A 19,466-nucleotide genomic window follows, 5' to 3' on the forward strand; every position below is an offset into this window, starting at 1 on the left:
GATAAGAAAAAGTAGGCTATTTTACAGTTATCAATCAATCAATTTGGAATAAAATGGCTATTTGTTACTAGACCAAAATTGGCTATTAAAATAAATCAGTTTAATATTTTTTAGTTTATATCAGCGTAAAATGTGATTATAGGCCTTTTACTTTAGATTTTAACATAGAAAAGTTTCAGTTAAATATTTCATTATTCAATATTTTATATTTCAGGCTAAAGTTAAAGCTACTTCAAATACTGTGTAAGCTAACGCCATCTATCGTCATTATGACGCAAACGCCGGCCGTCAGTAGATTGTACAAGCGCGACTTTCGCCTTGGCCTCTGCGCAGGCGCACCTAAATACCCTACGCGCCACGTCCGCTGGTTACTTGCATAATTCTAGTTAGTTGAACTTAACTAAGGTTTTAATTAATCACATTTTTGTTTACAAAAAATTGGCAAAAAATGTTTTTTTTTTGGCCTTTTTTGAGACAAAGAATTTTGAAGGTCTGTCTGTTGTAACTTGTCAAAGTTGATCGTTGTTTAAAAGTTTGATAACAGCTTCTAAAGTCATTAAACTTACACCAAAATTATCTAAAAATAAACCAAAAATATTCAAAAATCAAAAATTATGTTAAACCTAATAAAACAGACATAAAACGACAAGAAACATAGTTAAAACTGAGACATCAGCCATGCGTACTTCAAACGAGTTTCGATTCAAGATGGCGGTCGCAATAAGGCAATAGCAGTTGTAGGCTATGTAGTAACATTGACAGTCGCTTGCGCTTGCCTTGCCTTGGCCGCGCGCGCAAGGACTCTGCGCGATGAAGGGCGCGAACTTGAATTTGACAGATTCCTTTTATGAATTTTTGACGTTTCGTTCTTTGAATGTCGCTTTTGAATTTGGAGCGTTGTTTTATTGTTTTTAATAATAAATGTTCTTTTTTTTAAACGCGTTTTATTTTTCTGGTTTGTGTGTTAACCTTTTTAGTTATTTAGCTAAAGTTAATGTTTGTTTTTGTAAATGTAACGTTTTTCTACGTGTAAAGATTAAGCTAATAAAACGAAGTTAGCGTTATAAAAAGAGATAATTAACACTTTTAACCTTAATATTCAAAGTTCAATTGGAACATTCGTTATGTTTTAACCAACACAAGGATCTTTTTAATGCAGTGACGATAAAATATAGGTCATAATGTGCATGTCAATGCACACAAGTGCAGTGCTTCCTGAATGCAGATGAACTTATTTTTATTTATAAAAATAACATGTTTTTGTTCGTTTTTGTCAAACATTGATAACAACGTCCGAGCCGTGGAGGAGATTTTTATTTGTTTTTTGTTGTTTTTATACAAAGGGTTTATTGTAAATAATTGTTTTGTGCTTGATCAGAATCTATTGATGAGTTTAGTTGAAATTAATGAATAGTGTAACTTAATCAAGACCTGGTTATATATTTTATTCTGTAAATAATAAACGATTAATTAATATAAGAAAATGATTGCAATTTAAATCCCTAATAATTTTCATACCTATATTTTACAAACTTAAATCCTGCCTTATGTGATTGATAAGTCTACGAGCTTTCGCTATTCAAAACTCTTATAAACTAAATAAATATCGTAATAGGTTGTCTATCAATAAGAACCTTATTACCTATAAAATTTTCGAAAAAAAAAGTATTTAGTTAGCGCACGTCATAAGTTCCGTCGGCTTTATTTTAGCCTACGATTCCGCGTAGAACCTCGTAGCAACGATAATAATTCACTAATTGTACTAATAAACTATTATTTGACTAACTTTCATATTTTGTTATAATTCAGTTTTATTTATATTAAGTAAATACAAGATATATTACGTTTTTTACATAGTTTGTCTCTGGCCCCCAAAACTGGTCATTGCCAAAAAAGTTCGAATTTCAAATTTCGAAACCTAACAATTCCATCTACGTTCCAAACATTCTAAACTAGAAATCAGAAAGAAATTTGAAAATAGAATCGTTTTCTCTATGCCGTCATTGGCCTTCGATCAAAATATAGGTTGCAATTTATTAACGCACACGTGCAATTCACGCACAGCTTTGACGTAGCAATGTAAAACGGCGTAGTCATAGAAAAAGAGTGGGACAGATAAACGATAACGAGTATAGGTGGGGAGAGTGGTGGGGGGCTCGTAAGAAAACACAAAAAAATGTGCGTGAACCCTACGCACACAGCGACCGTTACGCGTGCGTTTACATATGCACCTCACGCACACTACCACCACTTTAAGTCAAGGAGACCGCAAGATTAAGGGCACATATTATTGACTTTGAAAAATTTAAAAGTTCTTTGTTTAACGCGGCAATTGTACTCACATGCGTCAGAGGTGGCCGGTTCCTCTTCCGTCCAGTTTGACACTTCGGTAGTAATTTTTGTAAAAAAAAAGGAAAAAGTTGCAGTAACAAATCGGCGTCACCTCTTCATCAAATCACAAATCCATTCAGCCGTATTTCACAGCGATAACACTGTCACAGCATAATATAATGTAACACATCACGACAGTCACTTTTCACAAAAATATTCCTTCTATTACTTATTTTTATACTAAATAAAAAATATAGTTCGGGTCCTAAGTTTCCATGTGATATGTGTGTTGCATCTCAGCGTCGAATCCGCACTTACGTCGAAGAAAATCGCCCAAAAAACTCACTAAATCCCAAAATATTTGTTTTTCTTTAATTTTGTTTTTGTTGTTGCCACTACGCGATGATATGAATATTTTTTTTTTTTATAAAATATAGTCTGTGGTCAGGTTTTTTTTTAATTTTTTTTTTGTTTATTTTCGGAGGTTTTTAGCGGTTATGTCGCGTGTTGTGGTCCAGTTGTGTGTCGGGAACGGAAATGCGACGCTCCACCGAATGTGCATAGGCGGGACTGCACCGAGCGCGCGCTCCGAACTAGACGGCGTGCGTACTTAGCCATTACCTTGTATTTACTGCGACCGAGCGACCGACGAAACACAGTCTTGATACTTGCTACTTATCACCGAGAATTTGTAAAAAAATACGCTCAAAATGCTCAATTTTGAATTAAATCTGGCTGAATTTAATCACTAATCCGAAATATGCGCTTTATATTTTTTATGACCCATGTCACTTTTGAAATAACTATTTAATTCGCAACAATATGCCAAAAACACACTTTTGCAATGTTTTAAAATTAAAAATAAAATTTTATTTCTATTTTTGTGTGACCGAATGTATGATTAAAACAAAGCTATGATTAATTAACAAATTGCGATATCAGTTTGTTTGAAACCACACAAGTTTCTGCAACACGTCTTTCCTCGTACAGAAACACAGTTTATGGATCAACATCGGTCGGTCGCGCTATAACACCACTACACTGACAGAATGCACCCACGTCTGTACACGCGCGTCTGTGTGAGTGTCCCGCGCTTGTATGAACCTTGTGCATTTCAGTTCTACTTACTTATCTTACACTTTGTATTAATCCAAATGACATCTAACTTACATAACAATGTATAAAAACCCCCAAAAAATATTCTAATGCGAATTTCGGATTTTTTTCGCGAAAATTGTCTATCCTTGTCTAGTGTGTGTACACGAAAGTTGTGTTTGTGTGCAGTTTTTTATCGTTTTTTTCTTCGGCGTGTGGGTGCGTTCGATTGTATAGAAACGTGCGCGTGTGTGTCGAGTGCACAGCGAATGCGTCTGTGTGAGTAGTTCTTATAAGAAAATGGTTCAGTGAAAAATTTTGTTGGAATTCGTAGAGATGGCGCTGTTACTATGATGAACGTAGCATCAAAAAATTAGTTAACGAGCCTTCGTAGGACTTTGTTGCTTAACCCTTTAGAATAAGACTTAAATTTCCATGTAGCATAGTTAATGCCTCATATAATTCGTTTGTGACTTTTCTGGCGAGCGTGAGGTAATCGTAGATAGTGATTAGAACTATTTTGATATGATAAAAACACTTGAAAATCGTCTATTTCGTCGTATCTATAACTAAGCCTCTATATTGAGGGTTTTATTCTGTCATAGATATTTTCAAATACACTTAATAAAACCTCTATATTGTCTTTGTCACTTAAAACTACATACTCATACATATTATTTCCTATAGTTTATAGCTAAATTTTTGCAAAAAAGTCATGAAATATGCAAAAAATCTCAAAGACCTATTAAGCCGTCGGCTTCAAATTTTGCAAGCTTCTAAGCCGACTTTCAGGCTCCGTGAAGAATGGAAATCTTGCAATCAGCGATACTCGAGAGCTGGGTAGTTGCTACGAAAGTATACTTGGTACCTACAGTTGCTACGAAAGTATACTTTGTTCCTATAGTGGCTACGAAAGTATTCTTGGTACCTATAGCGTAGTATTATGACTACGAGAAATGCTACGAATGATGTATTGAGATACCTATATCCTTTTGGTGTATCAAGATTCACACAAGAAGATTGTGGTTAGAGGTACCGAATGTTTTATGCTGTTGACAGCTGTCAGTTTTCAAGAAAAAATACTATTTTTCAGTATCACCAAAAAACTGTCGAGTATATTTGAATTTTCTTTAAACATGTGTGGAATGTCTGTTTAACTTTTTTAAAAATAACTGATAGGTTTTTGTCTTGCAGCTAAAAAGTTCTTTTCTGAGGTTCTTTTGCAAATTATCTTATGTTAGCTTTGTATTTTTGGATTAATATAATTTGTTTTTGGTTATTGTTTTTTTTGAAGATAAGAAACCTTGAAGTTTTCGTTTTTTAAGTATTTTGAATACTTTTTTTTATAATTTAACTGTAAATTACCTTTTATATTTTTAGTCCAAACATTACAAAGTAAATTATATTTTGATTTTCATGGTTTTAAAAGTCCCTATGATGACTGATTTTCTTACTTTCGCATATTTTTAATGATAAACAGCAAATAGTATCTAGCAATTTCCTATTCACCAACAATTATGGTCATCTCAATGGGTCCATGATCTCAGCATCCCATAATAGGTGTGTGTTTACAAGAAAATATGGTCTGTTTCATGATAATAGGCTATTAATGATAGCTATTGACTAGGTCATGATTATGGGATAATTGTAGGTATATCACAATAGTTTTGTAATCGGTTGTGAAAAGGTAGAGTAATGCTTTTGTCTAGTTAGAAAAGTTTTCATGAATAGGCAGCTTATTCTTGGTAGAACAGTGTTTGTAATGTTTGAAATTTCTCTTACATCACTTGGCTGAAAACTAACAATTGGTGGTTAAAAATAAGGGTTTTACAAATGATCTTATGATAGGGAAATATTAAAACTAAGTATCAAAATATTCGTCCGCATCGCTGTCAGCTGGGATCGTGCCCAAAGGCTGGCTGCATTGCCACGCTGGATGGCCGGATTTCTACAATTATAATTTTATACCTTTCTAGTTACTCTACCATAAAATAACTCTGTTTGTCTGTCCTGCTTTCAAGCCAAATCTATGTAACGGATTGAAATAGAATTTGTTACATTGAGTGTAAAGCTTGTGAAAGGACACAGGCTACTTTTTAACCGCTTGCGAGAAGAAGTTACTTCAAGATGCTAATGAATTTACTCATCATCCTCCGAGCCTTTTTCCCAACTATGTTGGGGTCGGCTTCCTGTCTAACCGGATTCAGCTGAGTACTAGTGCCTTACAAGGAGCGACTGCCTATCTGACCTCCTCAACCCAGTTACCCGGGCAGTCAGACTTATACTAATGAATTTACTAAGAACATCTTAATAGATGAATGGTGATATACCTCTACTAATAATATCACCCTATAATATGTCAATTCAATAGCAGCTAATAAGCTAGCAAGCATTACTATTGAACAATTTCGGGAAATACTGGCTCACACACACCTACAACTCAATTAGGTATCAATGCCAGGTTTAGGCTAAATCTTACTATAATTTGGCTATGCCTGAACATCATTGTCCGGGTTTCTTGGAAGGAACGTTAAATTGGTAGGTCCCGGCTGTCAATTCAACATCTTTGGCAGTCATTACGGTTGCCTTTGTAACTGGGTTGAGAGGGTCAGATAGGCAGTCGCTTCTTGTTAAACACTGGTACTCAGCTGCATCTGGTTAGACTGGAAGCCGGTCCCAGCATTTTTGTGAAAGGGCTCGGCAGATGATACCGCATCTTCGTCAGCTTTTTTACTGTACCACTGGGCATAGGCCTCTCATACAGATTACAGTCCTACTACTGATCTTTGATGAAACTTGGCTGTACTTATTTTATCTTAAAAATCAAAATTACTTGTTAAGATATTATATTAGGCTACATTGAGAACAATGAGAAACAGCTAGTTTTCTATATTTTTTAGACCTATTGTTTTAAGAGATGCTGCATGATTGTATTAATAGTTGATCCACTAATTATTGCAATTGAGTTATAGTAGTGATTGTAAGACCTACACACTATGATGACTAGATCATTACCGGTTACAGTATCTACAATAACAATTAGAACCCTAATTATCCCAAATTTCACGCGACAAATCACACAAATAAACAGACAAACAAACAAACACACAGCAATAAACACGCTAACAAAACGCATAAGCGTGTTCTCATCAGACTAATTGAAACAATAATGTTTCTGAGATAGTATCGCACATACGGACAGTACGAAGATCGGCCATTGAGTTATAGAGCAAAGGCTGAAACTTACAACATTGCTATTTAGATTTCAGTAATTAATATGTGGTCTGATCATTTTTTGGTGCAGTTTATAGTTCTGTCAGTCAGTAGAAAAAAATGACATTTTTCCTTGAAAATTGAACTCAAAACAATCGGTACCCTATCCGTTTTACCACAAAACGTCAGTTTAAGACTTGTCTAAAAAAATGCAAGATTATGACGTTTACATATGGTTCATTTTGCTGCCCCATTTTTTTAGACAAGTGTAAAACAGATGTTATATAAGTTTAAGAACAATGGAGTTTAGAATTTGACAGGCAGTGTATTCGGTAGAACCATGGAAATCTTTTAAGCTAACTAGCTTAGCTAATTTGAAAAGAGAAAAGAGCTAATTTGAGTGTTAAAAACATTGTTGCCGGTTCTTCTCTATGAGACCAACTCCTTGGAACCATGCAACTAGGTACTTGCTAGCTCTTTTGACTCTTGTGATCGGCTTACAGTCTAACTGTATGCAGCTGAGTGTCAGTGTGCCATATGAAGTGACTGCCTCTCTGACGCCCTCAGCTGCCTCAACACAGTTACCAGGGCAATACCCTTTGGTTAGACTGGTTGTTAGATTTAATGATTTCTGAGTACGGAAAAATTACAGCTAAAATTTAAAGTGCCTTTTAAAAAAAACTTCCGAAAATCATCACTTTTTCTGTACAAGTCCAATCTAGCTTATTTACATAAACGCTAATGATGTTTTGGTATATTTTTAGCATTTTTGCTTTCGGTTATCATGATTGATCGAACCATCTACCTAGCCCTAATACTAAGCCTCCACTTTAGTTCATTTAATGAAATTAGGCTTATTCAATGAGCATCTTTTCCTATACGATATTTTTTTATCCTGAAAATCTCTCATCTTTAGTTCTTACCCCTTATATTTTTCAAAGCATACCTCTTACTAACCAGTTTAACCTACCAACGTATAACCAAGACCTTCCTACATTAAATGAGCCACATAATTGACTAATTACACTCGTAATGTTTTAATAACAACAGATTCTGATGACTCGGACCTTTCCGCGTTTTTGTCTACGTACGTGGCTTCAAGATGTCGAGCTAATGGAAGGGATAGGCGTGCTTTGTAGAAGGATTTGAGCGTAGTTTAAATAATGATTAGTTTGTCTAGTTATTTTAGTGAGGTCTGATCGTTTTTGGTGTTTTGGGAATTACTGGTTTGATAAACATTAAAAACTAAAAATAAAAAAAATTAAACTGCTGGTTATTATTAAAATTCAAACTAGTTTTAATAATAATCAGTCGTTTACTGTTTAACAAGTGATAAATGTTCTGGCCAAGATCGCTTTGTTGATAGCTTATTCAAATCAGGTTCTAAATCAACCATAAAGGATTTTAACGGCTATCTAATTATTTACCAATTATAAGTAGTGGTTAGGTTTCTGTATTTTTACAAAGTAATTATCAGTAACAGCCAACTCATTCGTCATCATCTCCTTTTCTGTCTATCCCTATCAATCATCCAATGATGTATATTTTGACATTATCACATTATTTTATTCCAGTTCCTTAGAGAATCTTCTATCAAAATAATTTCTATATTCTAAATAGCAGAATAAAATCGTGATGGCATAGTGGGCAAAGAACCAACCTCTCGACTATGGGGGTTCAATTCCAGATCAGGCAAGTACCAATGCAACTTTTCTAAATTTGTATGTACTTTCTAAGTATATCTTCGACACCAATGACTGTGTTTCGGATGGCAGGTTAAACTGAAGGTTCCGGCTGTCATTGAAAATCTTCGGCAGTCATTACGGGTAACGGGTCAGAAGCCAGTAAGTCTGACACCAGTCTAACTAAGGAGTATTGGGTTGCCCGGGTAACTGGGTTGAGGGGGTCAGATAGGCAGTCGCTCCTTGTAAAGCACTGGTACTCAGCTACATCCGGTTAGACTGGAAGCCGACCCCAACGTAGTTGGGAAAAAGGCTCGGATGATGACAATTTAAATAACACAACGTATGTCCCATCCAGTTGCAATAATTCTAGGAGCAAAAATATGTGCAGAACTATGAAAGGCAGACATTTTGCGAACTGGCCGGCGATTACGTAATAATTGTTAGTTTTCCACAGAGAACACTGTTTATGAACAAAACTATTTTCATTATGCTATTTAAGTGCTATAATGTCCTTAAATTGTTAACTGAATTTATGAAAGTTCGCGTGAAATGAGGTTGATGTGCGCTTTGAATTCGTAGTTTATTTCACACTAGATTCCGTCCACGGTTTTTCCCGTGTTTAGTGGGAACTACCTTCCGGGTCTGGATCAAAAGTAGCTACAAGTTATTTTGATACATTAGCTTTAAATGTGTAAAATTTTTGCAAAATACGTTGAGTGGTTATTGCGTGAAAGAGTATGCATGCGTACATGTCCTTTCTTAAAATCGCGTTTATAATATAAGTGGGAAAATAATATGCACTGTAAGTAATAGTATAACATTATTTTGTTATTTTACGAAAGCATGTAAAAATCGGGAATAAGGGCCAATTTCTTAGTAGTTCTTGCTTCAAGCTTAAATAGGCTATCTAGTCATTGATTGAATAAATATTTGTAACTAAAGCGTCTTTAGCATGGAAAGGAATAGAAGAATAATGGTTTTTGACTGTTCAGAGCATTTAGAACTTAAGAACCACATCTTTGTTCAGATTTTTCTTATGTCATTTATATTTAAAAATCATTTAAAAGAAGAGACTGTATCTCAAAATGACTCCTTTTAAATAAAATTGAAAACTTTCTTTTCTTTTTAGGAAGTCGGTTAAAATTAGGTTATTCTCAAAACACGTGACAAATCAGGCCATTAACCTAAGCTAAGTTCAAAAAACTGGAAAGTTCAAATGAGAACATTCTTTGTCTATTCCATTTGTAAGACTTCCTTGGCAACCTGTGACGCCACGGGGCAGAAATTTCGAGACTTTTCGAGAAAACGTATTTCGTTTTAAGAGGTTAGAAGTACCTAAGTACTGCAAAATAGTATTTATTAAGGTTATTATTTCTGGGTATATTTTTAGACGGTTTTCTTAATTAATTAATGCATTTCCGCACATTTACCTAAGTAGGTAAATGTGCGGAAATGCATTAATTATGCCTATACCTACTTATTGCCAAATAAGTATGTAGTATTTACTTGGGTTATTTAAGATCTATTTTTAGACTGCTTTCCTAATTAACTAATAAGTTTTCTGCTCTTTTTTCTTATAAGGAAACGTATTTTAGTTGTTTTGTGTTTTTATTGGTTTTTAATACATTATTTAGTTTCGTATCCAGTATTTTTTTTATTCTAGGCTTCTAATTAAGGAACAAAATTATGATTAAGAACAATGTATAATGGAAGCCATTAAGTAAGACCTAGCTTAGAGATAGCGGTTGCTTTTACAAGCAAAAAATATCTTAAAACGTACAGACACCCGAATTGAAAACCTCCTCCGTTTTACGAAGTTGCTTAAATGTAGGTTATATTTATGAAAAAATTAAACCAAATAAAAAATACAAATCCGCATAACAACAACACCGCAAAAAATCCGTCAACATGCCAATCTTTTCAGGTCCATAATAAAATTTTATTTCCCGGGAACAATCTGTCTCCCACAGCCCCAAACCCACGTAAATTAACCACTGAACCGAAACGGCTTGTCAGTTTGTCAGTAACAAAACCGACGAAAAATATACCACGACTTCTAAATAAAAAAACCGGCCAAGTGCAAGTCGGACTCGCGCACAAAGGGTTCCGTACCATAATAATATTATAAAGCTGAAGAGTTTGTTTGAAAATTTATTTCAGTGTTAGATAGCCCATTTATCGAGGAAGGCTATAGGCTACTTTTATCCCAGTACGTGAAGTAGTTCTCACGGGATGCGGGTGAGGATGCGGGTGAAACCGCTGGCAGAAGCTAGTTATTTATAAAACGGGCAAAAATAACGTTTGTTGTATGGGAGCTCCCAAAAATATTTATTTAATTCTGGTTTTCAGTATTTGTTGTTATAGCGGCAATAAAAATACATCGTCTGTGAAAATTTCAGCTCTCTAACTATCACGGTTCATGAGATACAGCCTGGCGACAGACGGACGGACAGAGGAGCGAAAACAATAGGGTCTCGTTTAATCCTTTTATGTACGGAACCCTAAAAATACTCCCTTTTTGCAGTCGGTTATATTTTTTTTGCGGAAGTGAAGTAGAATTAAGATTCGGTGGGCAATTTGCGAAATTGTCAATTTGTACAAACTGCTCTACGGTTTGTGAGTTGTTTTTGTGAAATCTAGGTTTGTGGGGCGTTTGTGGGAGTCTTGTTGTAATGGATACTGTCTTTGGTTTTGTTATTTTGTAGGTACCGGTATTAGATGTAGGGTTAAAAGTCAAGGCATTAATTTTCGGACACACAAAAATTAATAGACATTGTTGAAAATTTTGTAAGTAATAATATTATGAACTAGTCATACTATAACTGGGTACAACTATTTCTAGAAAAAGCAAAAAAATTGGCATTTAAAATGTAAATGTTACTGAGCAAAACTAAGATGAAAGTCGGGTACATTCAAAAAGCAAGTTTACTTGAAAAATCAACAAGCGCAACTAGTTCCAAGAAACCGTTCACCCAATAAAACCCGGATCTAAGAAACTAGATCAAAAAACTTCCTTAAGACGCCATGACACTTTTTTGTCGACCTAAGATGGCGAGTGACGTAGACCAGTCTAAAACAAAAGAACGCCCCACCCACTTACGCAAAAAAAACACACGTATACACAAAAAAAAGAATAAAGAAGCACTTTTTAAGTTTTTAACTGCGAAATGTAAAGTGGAAGCTAGAGCGGTAAATCAACAAATAGGAACAAGGAAAATCCCGAATTCACGGGCCCGACTGCGTAATCCGGGCATGCAAACTCGTAACAGTGCCACATTTACCGGGGAGGGCATCAGACGAACACTTGTTGCTTGCTGATGCCAACTTCTCGTTCAGACGCCGCTAACTTCGCCAGCCGCAATCACTCCCAAACCGAAATTCGATTTTCAAAATTGACTCCCAAACTTTCGCGTTAAATTACAAAACTTTTTTACACAAATTCTAATTCTTAATTTAAATATTCAAAAACCGCAACGAACTCGTTTAAAAAATATTCGGTATTTAAAAAGCACCTATGTATTTCACTAGCACTTCACTCGGCGTCTTGTTCTCAAGACGGTCGCGACGCACTTACAAGTCGTTCGAAAATTTTAAACTTTTGGCCGTAACCTGTTGGTTGTTTTTACCGGAAAATTGTATGCACTTTGGTTGATGTGTCAGAATTTTGTTTAAAGTTTTTTTGATACGTTAGCCGTTGTTGGAGACTAGGTATTGAATAATTTAGCTTGTGATTGCGGGGAGAGAAGTTGCATTAGTGCACGCCGTGCTGGTTGCAACAGGTTGTTTGGCAGAGGACAGAGGGGCGCATGCGCGTAGCCGGGACCGATGCACGCATCTACAATGGTCGTAGATGTACTTCGATTAATTTGTGTGATTTGGGAATTTGGACTTAGTTTCTAGAACGATTCCAAGTTGAGAGATAATTAGATGAACACCGTACTGAAATTTCATTACCTTTTCCAATCAATCTACATGAAGTATATATTAGTTAGATGTTAGAAGAAATAGTGAAACTTGTTCTAAGGCTTTTTACAATAAGTACGTAGGTCAATATCTACGGCTTTAAGATTCTACCACAAAAGTAATTTACGAGTATGCACCTTCATACTTAAGTAAGTTGTTTAAAAGCGTTTCTAAGCCAGTTCTAAACAACTAATCTATTTTTAGCATTACTCCATCCATTATAGAAACTCTTCACCCTCACACACAATTCTTTCAAATCCAGAATTCATTCATCAACAACCATTTTCAACTTTTAATATTATTTCTCATTTTCCACCCACCTAACGAAAAATGACAAAATTCCTTCACATGACGTCAGCTCTGTCACCATTATAGAACGGCCACTGCACCGATCTTGGCCTCTATAATCATGTCTAGAATTAGGTACAGACACCAGCCTTATCTCTTACGCGCCCAATCCTAATCACCAGACGGTTTCTTATCAGAGGATGGTTTCATCACCGTTTTGGTGATAGAAGTGGTGATATTATGGAATTGGAATCAAACTTAGTTATATTTTTGACGTTCGTAAGTGCTCGTAAAGGCTTAAATGAAATAAATTAATTGACTTATGTTACTGTTTTTTCGTTAATGTAGCAATTTTTTTGAATATTACTAACACTATTTGGAATCTGGACACTATTTCGGTTTTAGAAATTAGATACTTACTTCTTATGTTCGTTGTATGTTGTAAGCTATGTGTTGTTGTTATGATGCTTAGCTAATATTCTTATTATCACGAAAGAGAACACCGTTTTGGGGATAGATATATGTATAAAAAAAACCTGTATTAAACTTCGTTCTGCTTGTTGTAAATATTTCAAATGGTAAGATTTGAATCCCCATGATTATTAATGACTACAGTGTACACAATTGCATAGAATTTGATATCATTACCTGACGGAGCTTAATAGCTTAGAGCTTAGTTATGGAAAATATCTGTTGGTTTTCGCCAAATTACCATTCTCACATTGCTTTTTTCGTATGCCTTAGGTACTTACTCACTAATTCATTGAATATTAAATTACCATTACATACAAAATATTTTAAATCTCTAATTTAATTTTAAAGTAGAAACTCAAAAATTACAGTTTTATATTTTAAAACATTCAAATATGAAACTCATTTTACCGCGAAAGCCCAAACGTGGCGCACCACAGTCTAACAAAATACAACTATCCCAAATTGTTCAACTGACCTACATTGCAAGAAATTATATCGGTCACTACTCTATGTAGGCAGAATGTGAATAAATAAAATAATAAATAGGACCTGTGACTTTTGAGTCTTAAAATATGTATTTTTGGTGTTAAAGGAAACATTTAGAAATACATACACCTAGTAATATTATAATATTTTTTTGCATTAAAGTAAAAGAAAGGTTATTTAATATCTAATTTTAAAAACGTAACAACACTACGAGCAATTTAAGATTAATGTTTAACCGACTGCCTAAAGGTACAGTGGTATACTATTTTCACAATCCTCAAAATTACAACCCCAACAAAAAGTATACTCCTAGTATTTTATCACAAAGCTGTTATTCACCCAAAAAACATAAACTTTTACTTATATCCGTTACAGAAAAACTAAAAAAATAACTTTGCTCTCAAAACCAGTCAAGCCTCAAAACATACAAAACACAATAAACCAACTGCATTCAAGTACTCCATATAACCCTAAAACTACCCACACTGGCGACTAAACAGTTGGCCGACAGTTGCCTATCATCATCATCATTAGCGTTTTATCGTCCCACTGCTGGGCTGCGGCCTCCTCTCGCACGGAGAAGGATTGAGCATTAATCAACACGCTTGCTCAATGCGGGTTGGTGATTTCAGACCCATCCCGATGTCTGTCAAAAACATTTATATATAACTCAACTTAGTGATATAAGAGCTTACCTTGTGAAAAAAGACAAATAAAAAACATTTTTTAAACGAAATCTTGATTCCAATCAAAGTTTTCAGTCGCTCTGATGCCGGCTAAGTACTCGATCTCTGTAATGTGCGTACTACCATTCATCTTCATACTGATTTACAACCTCAAACAAACTATCGGCCGACTGAAAGTTGGCGGTATACAAGTACTCTAAAACGAGATTCGCAATAAGGCCGTAAAACAAATAAACACATGAACTAAATTCATACAAGTTGCTGTACAAAATTTTCACGGACTAACGTTGAAGGATTAGAGACGTTACAGAGAGCGCAGTTTGAATGTTCCTGGGACGGCACGCAGAGAATTTGTTTTAAATTCTCATCTGTAGAAATATTAAGCTATGCAGTTGGCCAAAATTAGGATCTAAAGTTTAATAGAAATTTTGATCAGTAGGTATAGTCAACTTCAGGTCAGTGGTAACAGTTTTATAAGAAAATCGTACTTATTACTATTGAGTTACCACTGATGTGCAGTCTACCGTACCTATTACAGATGTTGGAAATTCAATCACTCATACTTAAAGAAAGGGCAAGCTTTGATGAGGTAAATATGACAAGGTCAATTCAATTATGTATGTCAAGTCAAGACAATTCTGCGTGACCTTAGCTTGTGCACTATTTAATAGATCATTACATAGAATAATGGCAATTACTAATACACATACTTTCAGGCTCCAGGCTGTTTCTTAAAACCGATTTCGATTGCCGATCGAACTTGCGCGCTACGTATGCTACAACTAGACCAACGAGGCTACAAGACACTTGCGTCCTCTGTTTCGTATCTACTCCGTGGCCACACTGTTGCTTCAGCGCTGTATGTAACTGTTCTGGATATTTCAGTGTGGTGAGATAAGCACAGGTTTGTGTTGCTCTTTTATATAAGCTCCTGTCACTAAATTGTTATATTTAGGTATGGAGAATATTTCGTGGACGGACGCTTTCAATGGTGGTTCTGTGGGATGTACGATGTAATTGTGTTTTTAATTTTAGTTTATCAAAGCTCTTTTTAGAGATATTCATCTTGTGGGTATTTAATCAGTATTCAGATTTTGCGTAATCAAATACATTTGGAAATACATATCATCAATCCGAACGTCACGCAACATACTTACATACTAAAACCGATCAATTTATAGGAAAATCAACAATTCGGTACATATTTCATTTTGTAATAGTAATATGATTTGTCTGTCTGGGGGCACGGCAGTGTAACCCACCAAGTCGAACCAATTAAATCCTATAGGGTAAATAATATAGGGTTCCGTAACTTGGTCAGTTCTTTCTTTATACCTGTTTTGTTTCCAAAATTATTTACTTAAGTATAACTTACCGAGGATATAGACCATGTTCTTGGTCCAGCGCTGCAGCTCCTTGCGAATGGCGCGACGTTCCTGCTGGCACCGCGCGAACGAGCACTCCGCCATGGCCAGGGTGCTGCTACCCTGGAAGTAAAGCAGGTACTTTTGAGTGAACAGAAAAAAAATTAAGAGAAAAGAGAAATTAAGAACAAGGACAGAAACATTGTGTTCTCATTATACGGGATCATAAAACATCAAACGTAAATTGAAGAAAAAAACGCTTATCACAATAAGCTCTCTATTGTATTGTTCAGGCAACTACTTAAAAACTACGCATTACGCTTCAAACTTCAATCTGCTTAAGACCACACAAAAGTACCTAGGGTTCAACCCTAATCCCTTGAATAGGGTATTAAAGAGATAGACTATTAAAACAAACACATAATTTTATTCTTTGTAAAAATAATAAAAAAAACAACAGTAATATCACAGATTCCTATAATAGTTAACTACGGTAATATTACTGAAAAATTCATAACTACAGAATATACATTTCACAAAAACAGAGTCTGCAAACTATCAAACGCACCCAAAAGATCTAATGAATGAATGAATGAGTGAACGAATGTATACAAGACATTCAAAGACGTCGCGAATGAATGACACTATAGAATTGGTGAACTATACATAAATATGTAACTCCGAATGTTTGCGATATCAAGATTATTAGTTTCAAGAAATGTATGTTTCCAAGCTAAAGTGACAAAGTTATTATATTTCTTAGAAACTGCATGCATAGGAGATATATTCTTGAAGTTACATATAAGTAGAAATAAGTATACTTTGCAATCACTCATCTTTTGGAAATTATCATCATCTGCCTAGCCTTAACGTAACTGTCTTCTATTGTCAAGTAAGACCATTGTCAATTAAGAAATAAAATAAAACGTCAAAAACTTCATTTTTCTTTAATAATGTAATCACATAAAAAATTATTATTAAGTTTATTTTAAAAGCGTTAAATAACAGAATCCGATAAAAGAGCCTAAAAAGAAACCCACTTTCCACTCGACGCACCAAGAAAAATTATTCAATCATAAATAAACTCCCAAGCAACGCAATCAAAAAACAATAAAAGTTACTCATAACACTAAATTAACACTCAAAGAGTTCCCCAAACAAATTAAACTAACTAAAACTTTAACTTTTCCCAAAAAAACTCTGTAACATTCCATTAAAAGAGCAGTATTCAACAAATATACAACAGATTATAAAGTTATACAACAATCATATTCGGTAGTCACGTTCATTTTCATTTACACAATGGAAATAAACTTGCTCTGCAAAACCCTTGATCCGTTACACAGAATTGTGTTCCACGAAATATAAACCCCAATTTTTAACGTACACATTTCCATTATTTTCACCCCAAAAAACAGTAACTCGTATAGTGTATACTAGTCGTTGTTTGTAACCTAATAACAAGAAACATTTTGATAGCCGAGGTCAAAGTTAATTCAATCGAGCGAGCGATCGACTCGGCCCACTAACTAAAATTTCATTAACTCGCATTTCCTGAACGAGCCGAGCTATCTTCGAATATCGGAGTCAGCACCTCGAGTCTCACAAAATAAGAAGTGAGTTCACTTCTACTCCATTCAATTACTATAACATTCATCGAAGTATCGAACCCGCCGGTCAATGCCCCGAAAGGAGCTAACGAAATTCTACGAAAAACCTCCGATCCTCATCAAGAACACCCTACACCCACCGAATATGCCCGAACCACCCGAATCTGGCCCCCGAATTCTTATTTCAAACTCCAGACGAACGGGGGGCCGGGGGGTATCGCGAAACTATTCTTATTTTAAAATCTCTCTCCACGGAATATGCCACGAAAGAGGTTCTTATTTTAAAATATCACGCTCCACCGAAATTTTCTTATTTTAAAAACTTGAGGGGGGTGCGAACGTTCTTCCGAAATCCACCGCCCCCCGCCCCCCCTCGGCCCCTCGGTGGCCAGTTATGATATTCTTATTTTAAAAATCGCTCGAAGCGTTCCGATTCTGTTATTAAGATGTTGGTGTGTGCAAGCTTTTATGAGGCCGCTTGTACGTGAGCCGGGATCATCTAAGACACAAAGGGGTATTTCGCTAAACCTATACATTGTTATGGACCGCACCGACGTTCTATCTAGCGATAAAAATAATAATACAGCTTGAAAATAAATAGTAAATCTCCATTCGCCATCCCTGACCTACATGACCCAGTTACGAGTTATGTAGCCGATTCTCGATTCACATAAATTGTAATTCCTAATTTCGCATAACGAAGTGCGCGTAGACGATTGGAAATTCAAATTTTCGAATCGTAAATTTTGATTCGAGTATATCGCTTGATGTTTGCACTTGGAGCGTGAGCACATCTCTGCGTGATAACGTGAACTTCGCATTGGGGCAGCGAAGACACGTGTAGCGTATTGATTTCGAAGATTACGTGTACGAGCATAACTACACACACCTTCTCTATAAGCATTAACGATGAAGCATTCATATTTCGAATTCAGCACGAGCTCATTTATCATTCCAAATTCAAAATTATTCAAACTCAAATCACAATTGGAACGCAAAATATAAAAAAATGGAATCGGCAACCAATAACGCTTCCCGCCAATTTCCATGGCTGTCAAATTTGGGGCCGCCGCGCCCGCCACCCTTCCCAGATCAATTTACGATAACTCGGTTTGAGCTCCGTCCCTCTCGGCCTTAAGACGCAGCCCTATTCCCGTCTCCCCGCGGATAAGTTCTAGAACTGGGCAACTGTTGAGCGCCAACACCCGATACGTGCTTATTGAAATATTTATTTAAATTTAGAATATGTCATTGTTTGGGGCGTCTTTTGTTGTCGCTGTAATTGAATTTGGAAGCCACCAACTGTTTTATACAGATTAACGTGTGTTATTTTTGTTTTTGTTGGTAACAAAATTACAATATACTATTTTTTTTTAATTTATAAAAGCAATTATCTAGAACTGTTAATATATTCATTTCTATACCCTCAATTTAAAATTACGAACGTTCCTTCCATTTAAAACAAACCCCACCCACACACCGAATTTGTAGCCCCCTATCTATTCGGTAGAATATCATTATCAGAGGTACCCCTAGTAAATAATAGTGACCCTATTTCAACTAGATACCGTATTCTCTCGTTGAGCAGTATCGAGACCATTCTCTCTCGCGGATATGGCCCGGGACTTATTTTTAACTGTTGTGTGCGTGTTAGCCGCGTGTGTGTGCATGGGGGAGGGCCGTGCGTATGTGTGCGTGCGTTTGAAATATTCCCCCGTAGCGTGGCGCGGGGAATTGATGTTTTTAATTAGTTTCCAACGGTTTTCGTTGGTGGCCTGCACAGCTCGATTTTATTATTATTTATTAAATTAATTTATATTTACAGCGTTCGTACGCTTCGAATTAAGAATTTCGATTTTGCGAATCCGTGTCGAGATTTGCGTCATGTTACAGCAAATTTTAATTGAAACATAGTATCCGTTGAACAATTTCGTCAAAGTTAAACTAAAATATAAAACAGGGCGAGTGGAGTAACCCGGTACGTTTCCTGAAAACTTTCCTTTGTAGGCGAAAATTCAATAGGCGGGAAGTTCGGTCGCGCCTGTGCCAACCGCCGGCTATTGTGCGGGTTAACGGACATTAAAAAGTGTCTAATAAAAAATTACGAGAGCATGACGAAACTGTACTTAATTCTAATCATTGACACATGCATAAAACTAATATTCACTACAAAACTCTAACGCTAAATAAATCTCAGCATATTTTCCGAAAATATCTAGAATTATTCATGTTTCTAGGTATTCGACCTCATCAAAGAGCTGCGAAAAAAAA

General features: G+C 35.6%; 1 protein-coding gene across 5 annotated transcripts in view; it reads right to left on the reverse strand.

Moving 5' to 3' along the window:
• The window catches only part of Eip93f (Ecdysone-induced protein 93F), a 202,568-nt gene that overhangs the window by 118,849 nt on the left and 64,253 nt on the right, over positions 1-19,466 (reverse strand). For 2 of the 5 annotated variants that reach the window (XM_064040007.1, XM_049849223.2), the window contains exon 2: positions 15,597-15,708. In XM_064040007.1, the coding sequence (XP_063896077.1) occupies positions 15,597-15,690 (94 nt within the window). In that variant the 5' untranslated portion in view covers positions 15,691-15,708. Of the gene's footprint in view, positions 1-2,342; positions 3,071-11,605; positions 11,756-15,596; positions 15,709-19,466 lie in introns of those variants that run through there. The other 3 variants (XM_049849226.2, XM_049849224.2, XM_049849225.2) reach the window with 3 other exon arrangements.

The sequence above is a fragment of the Helicoverpa armigera genome, chromosome 21 (assembly GCF_030705265.1).
Source record: "Helicoverpa armigera isolate CAAS_96S chromosome 21, ASM3070526v1, whole genome shotgun sequence".
NCBI classification, from domain to species: Eukaryota; Metazoa; Arthropoda; class Insecta; order Lepidoptera; family Noctuidae; genus Helicoverpa; species Helicoverpa armigera.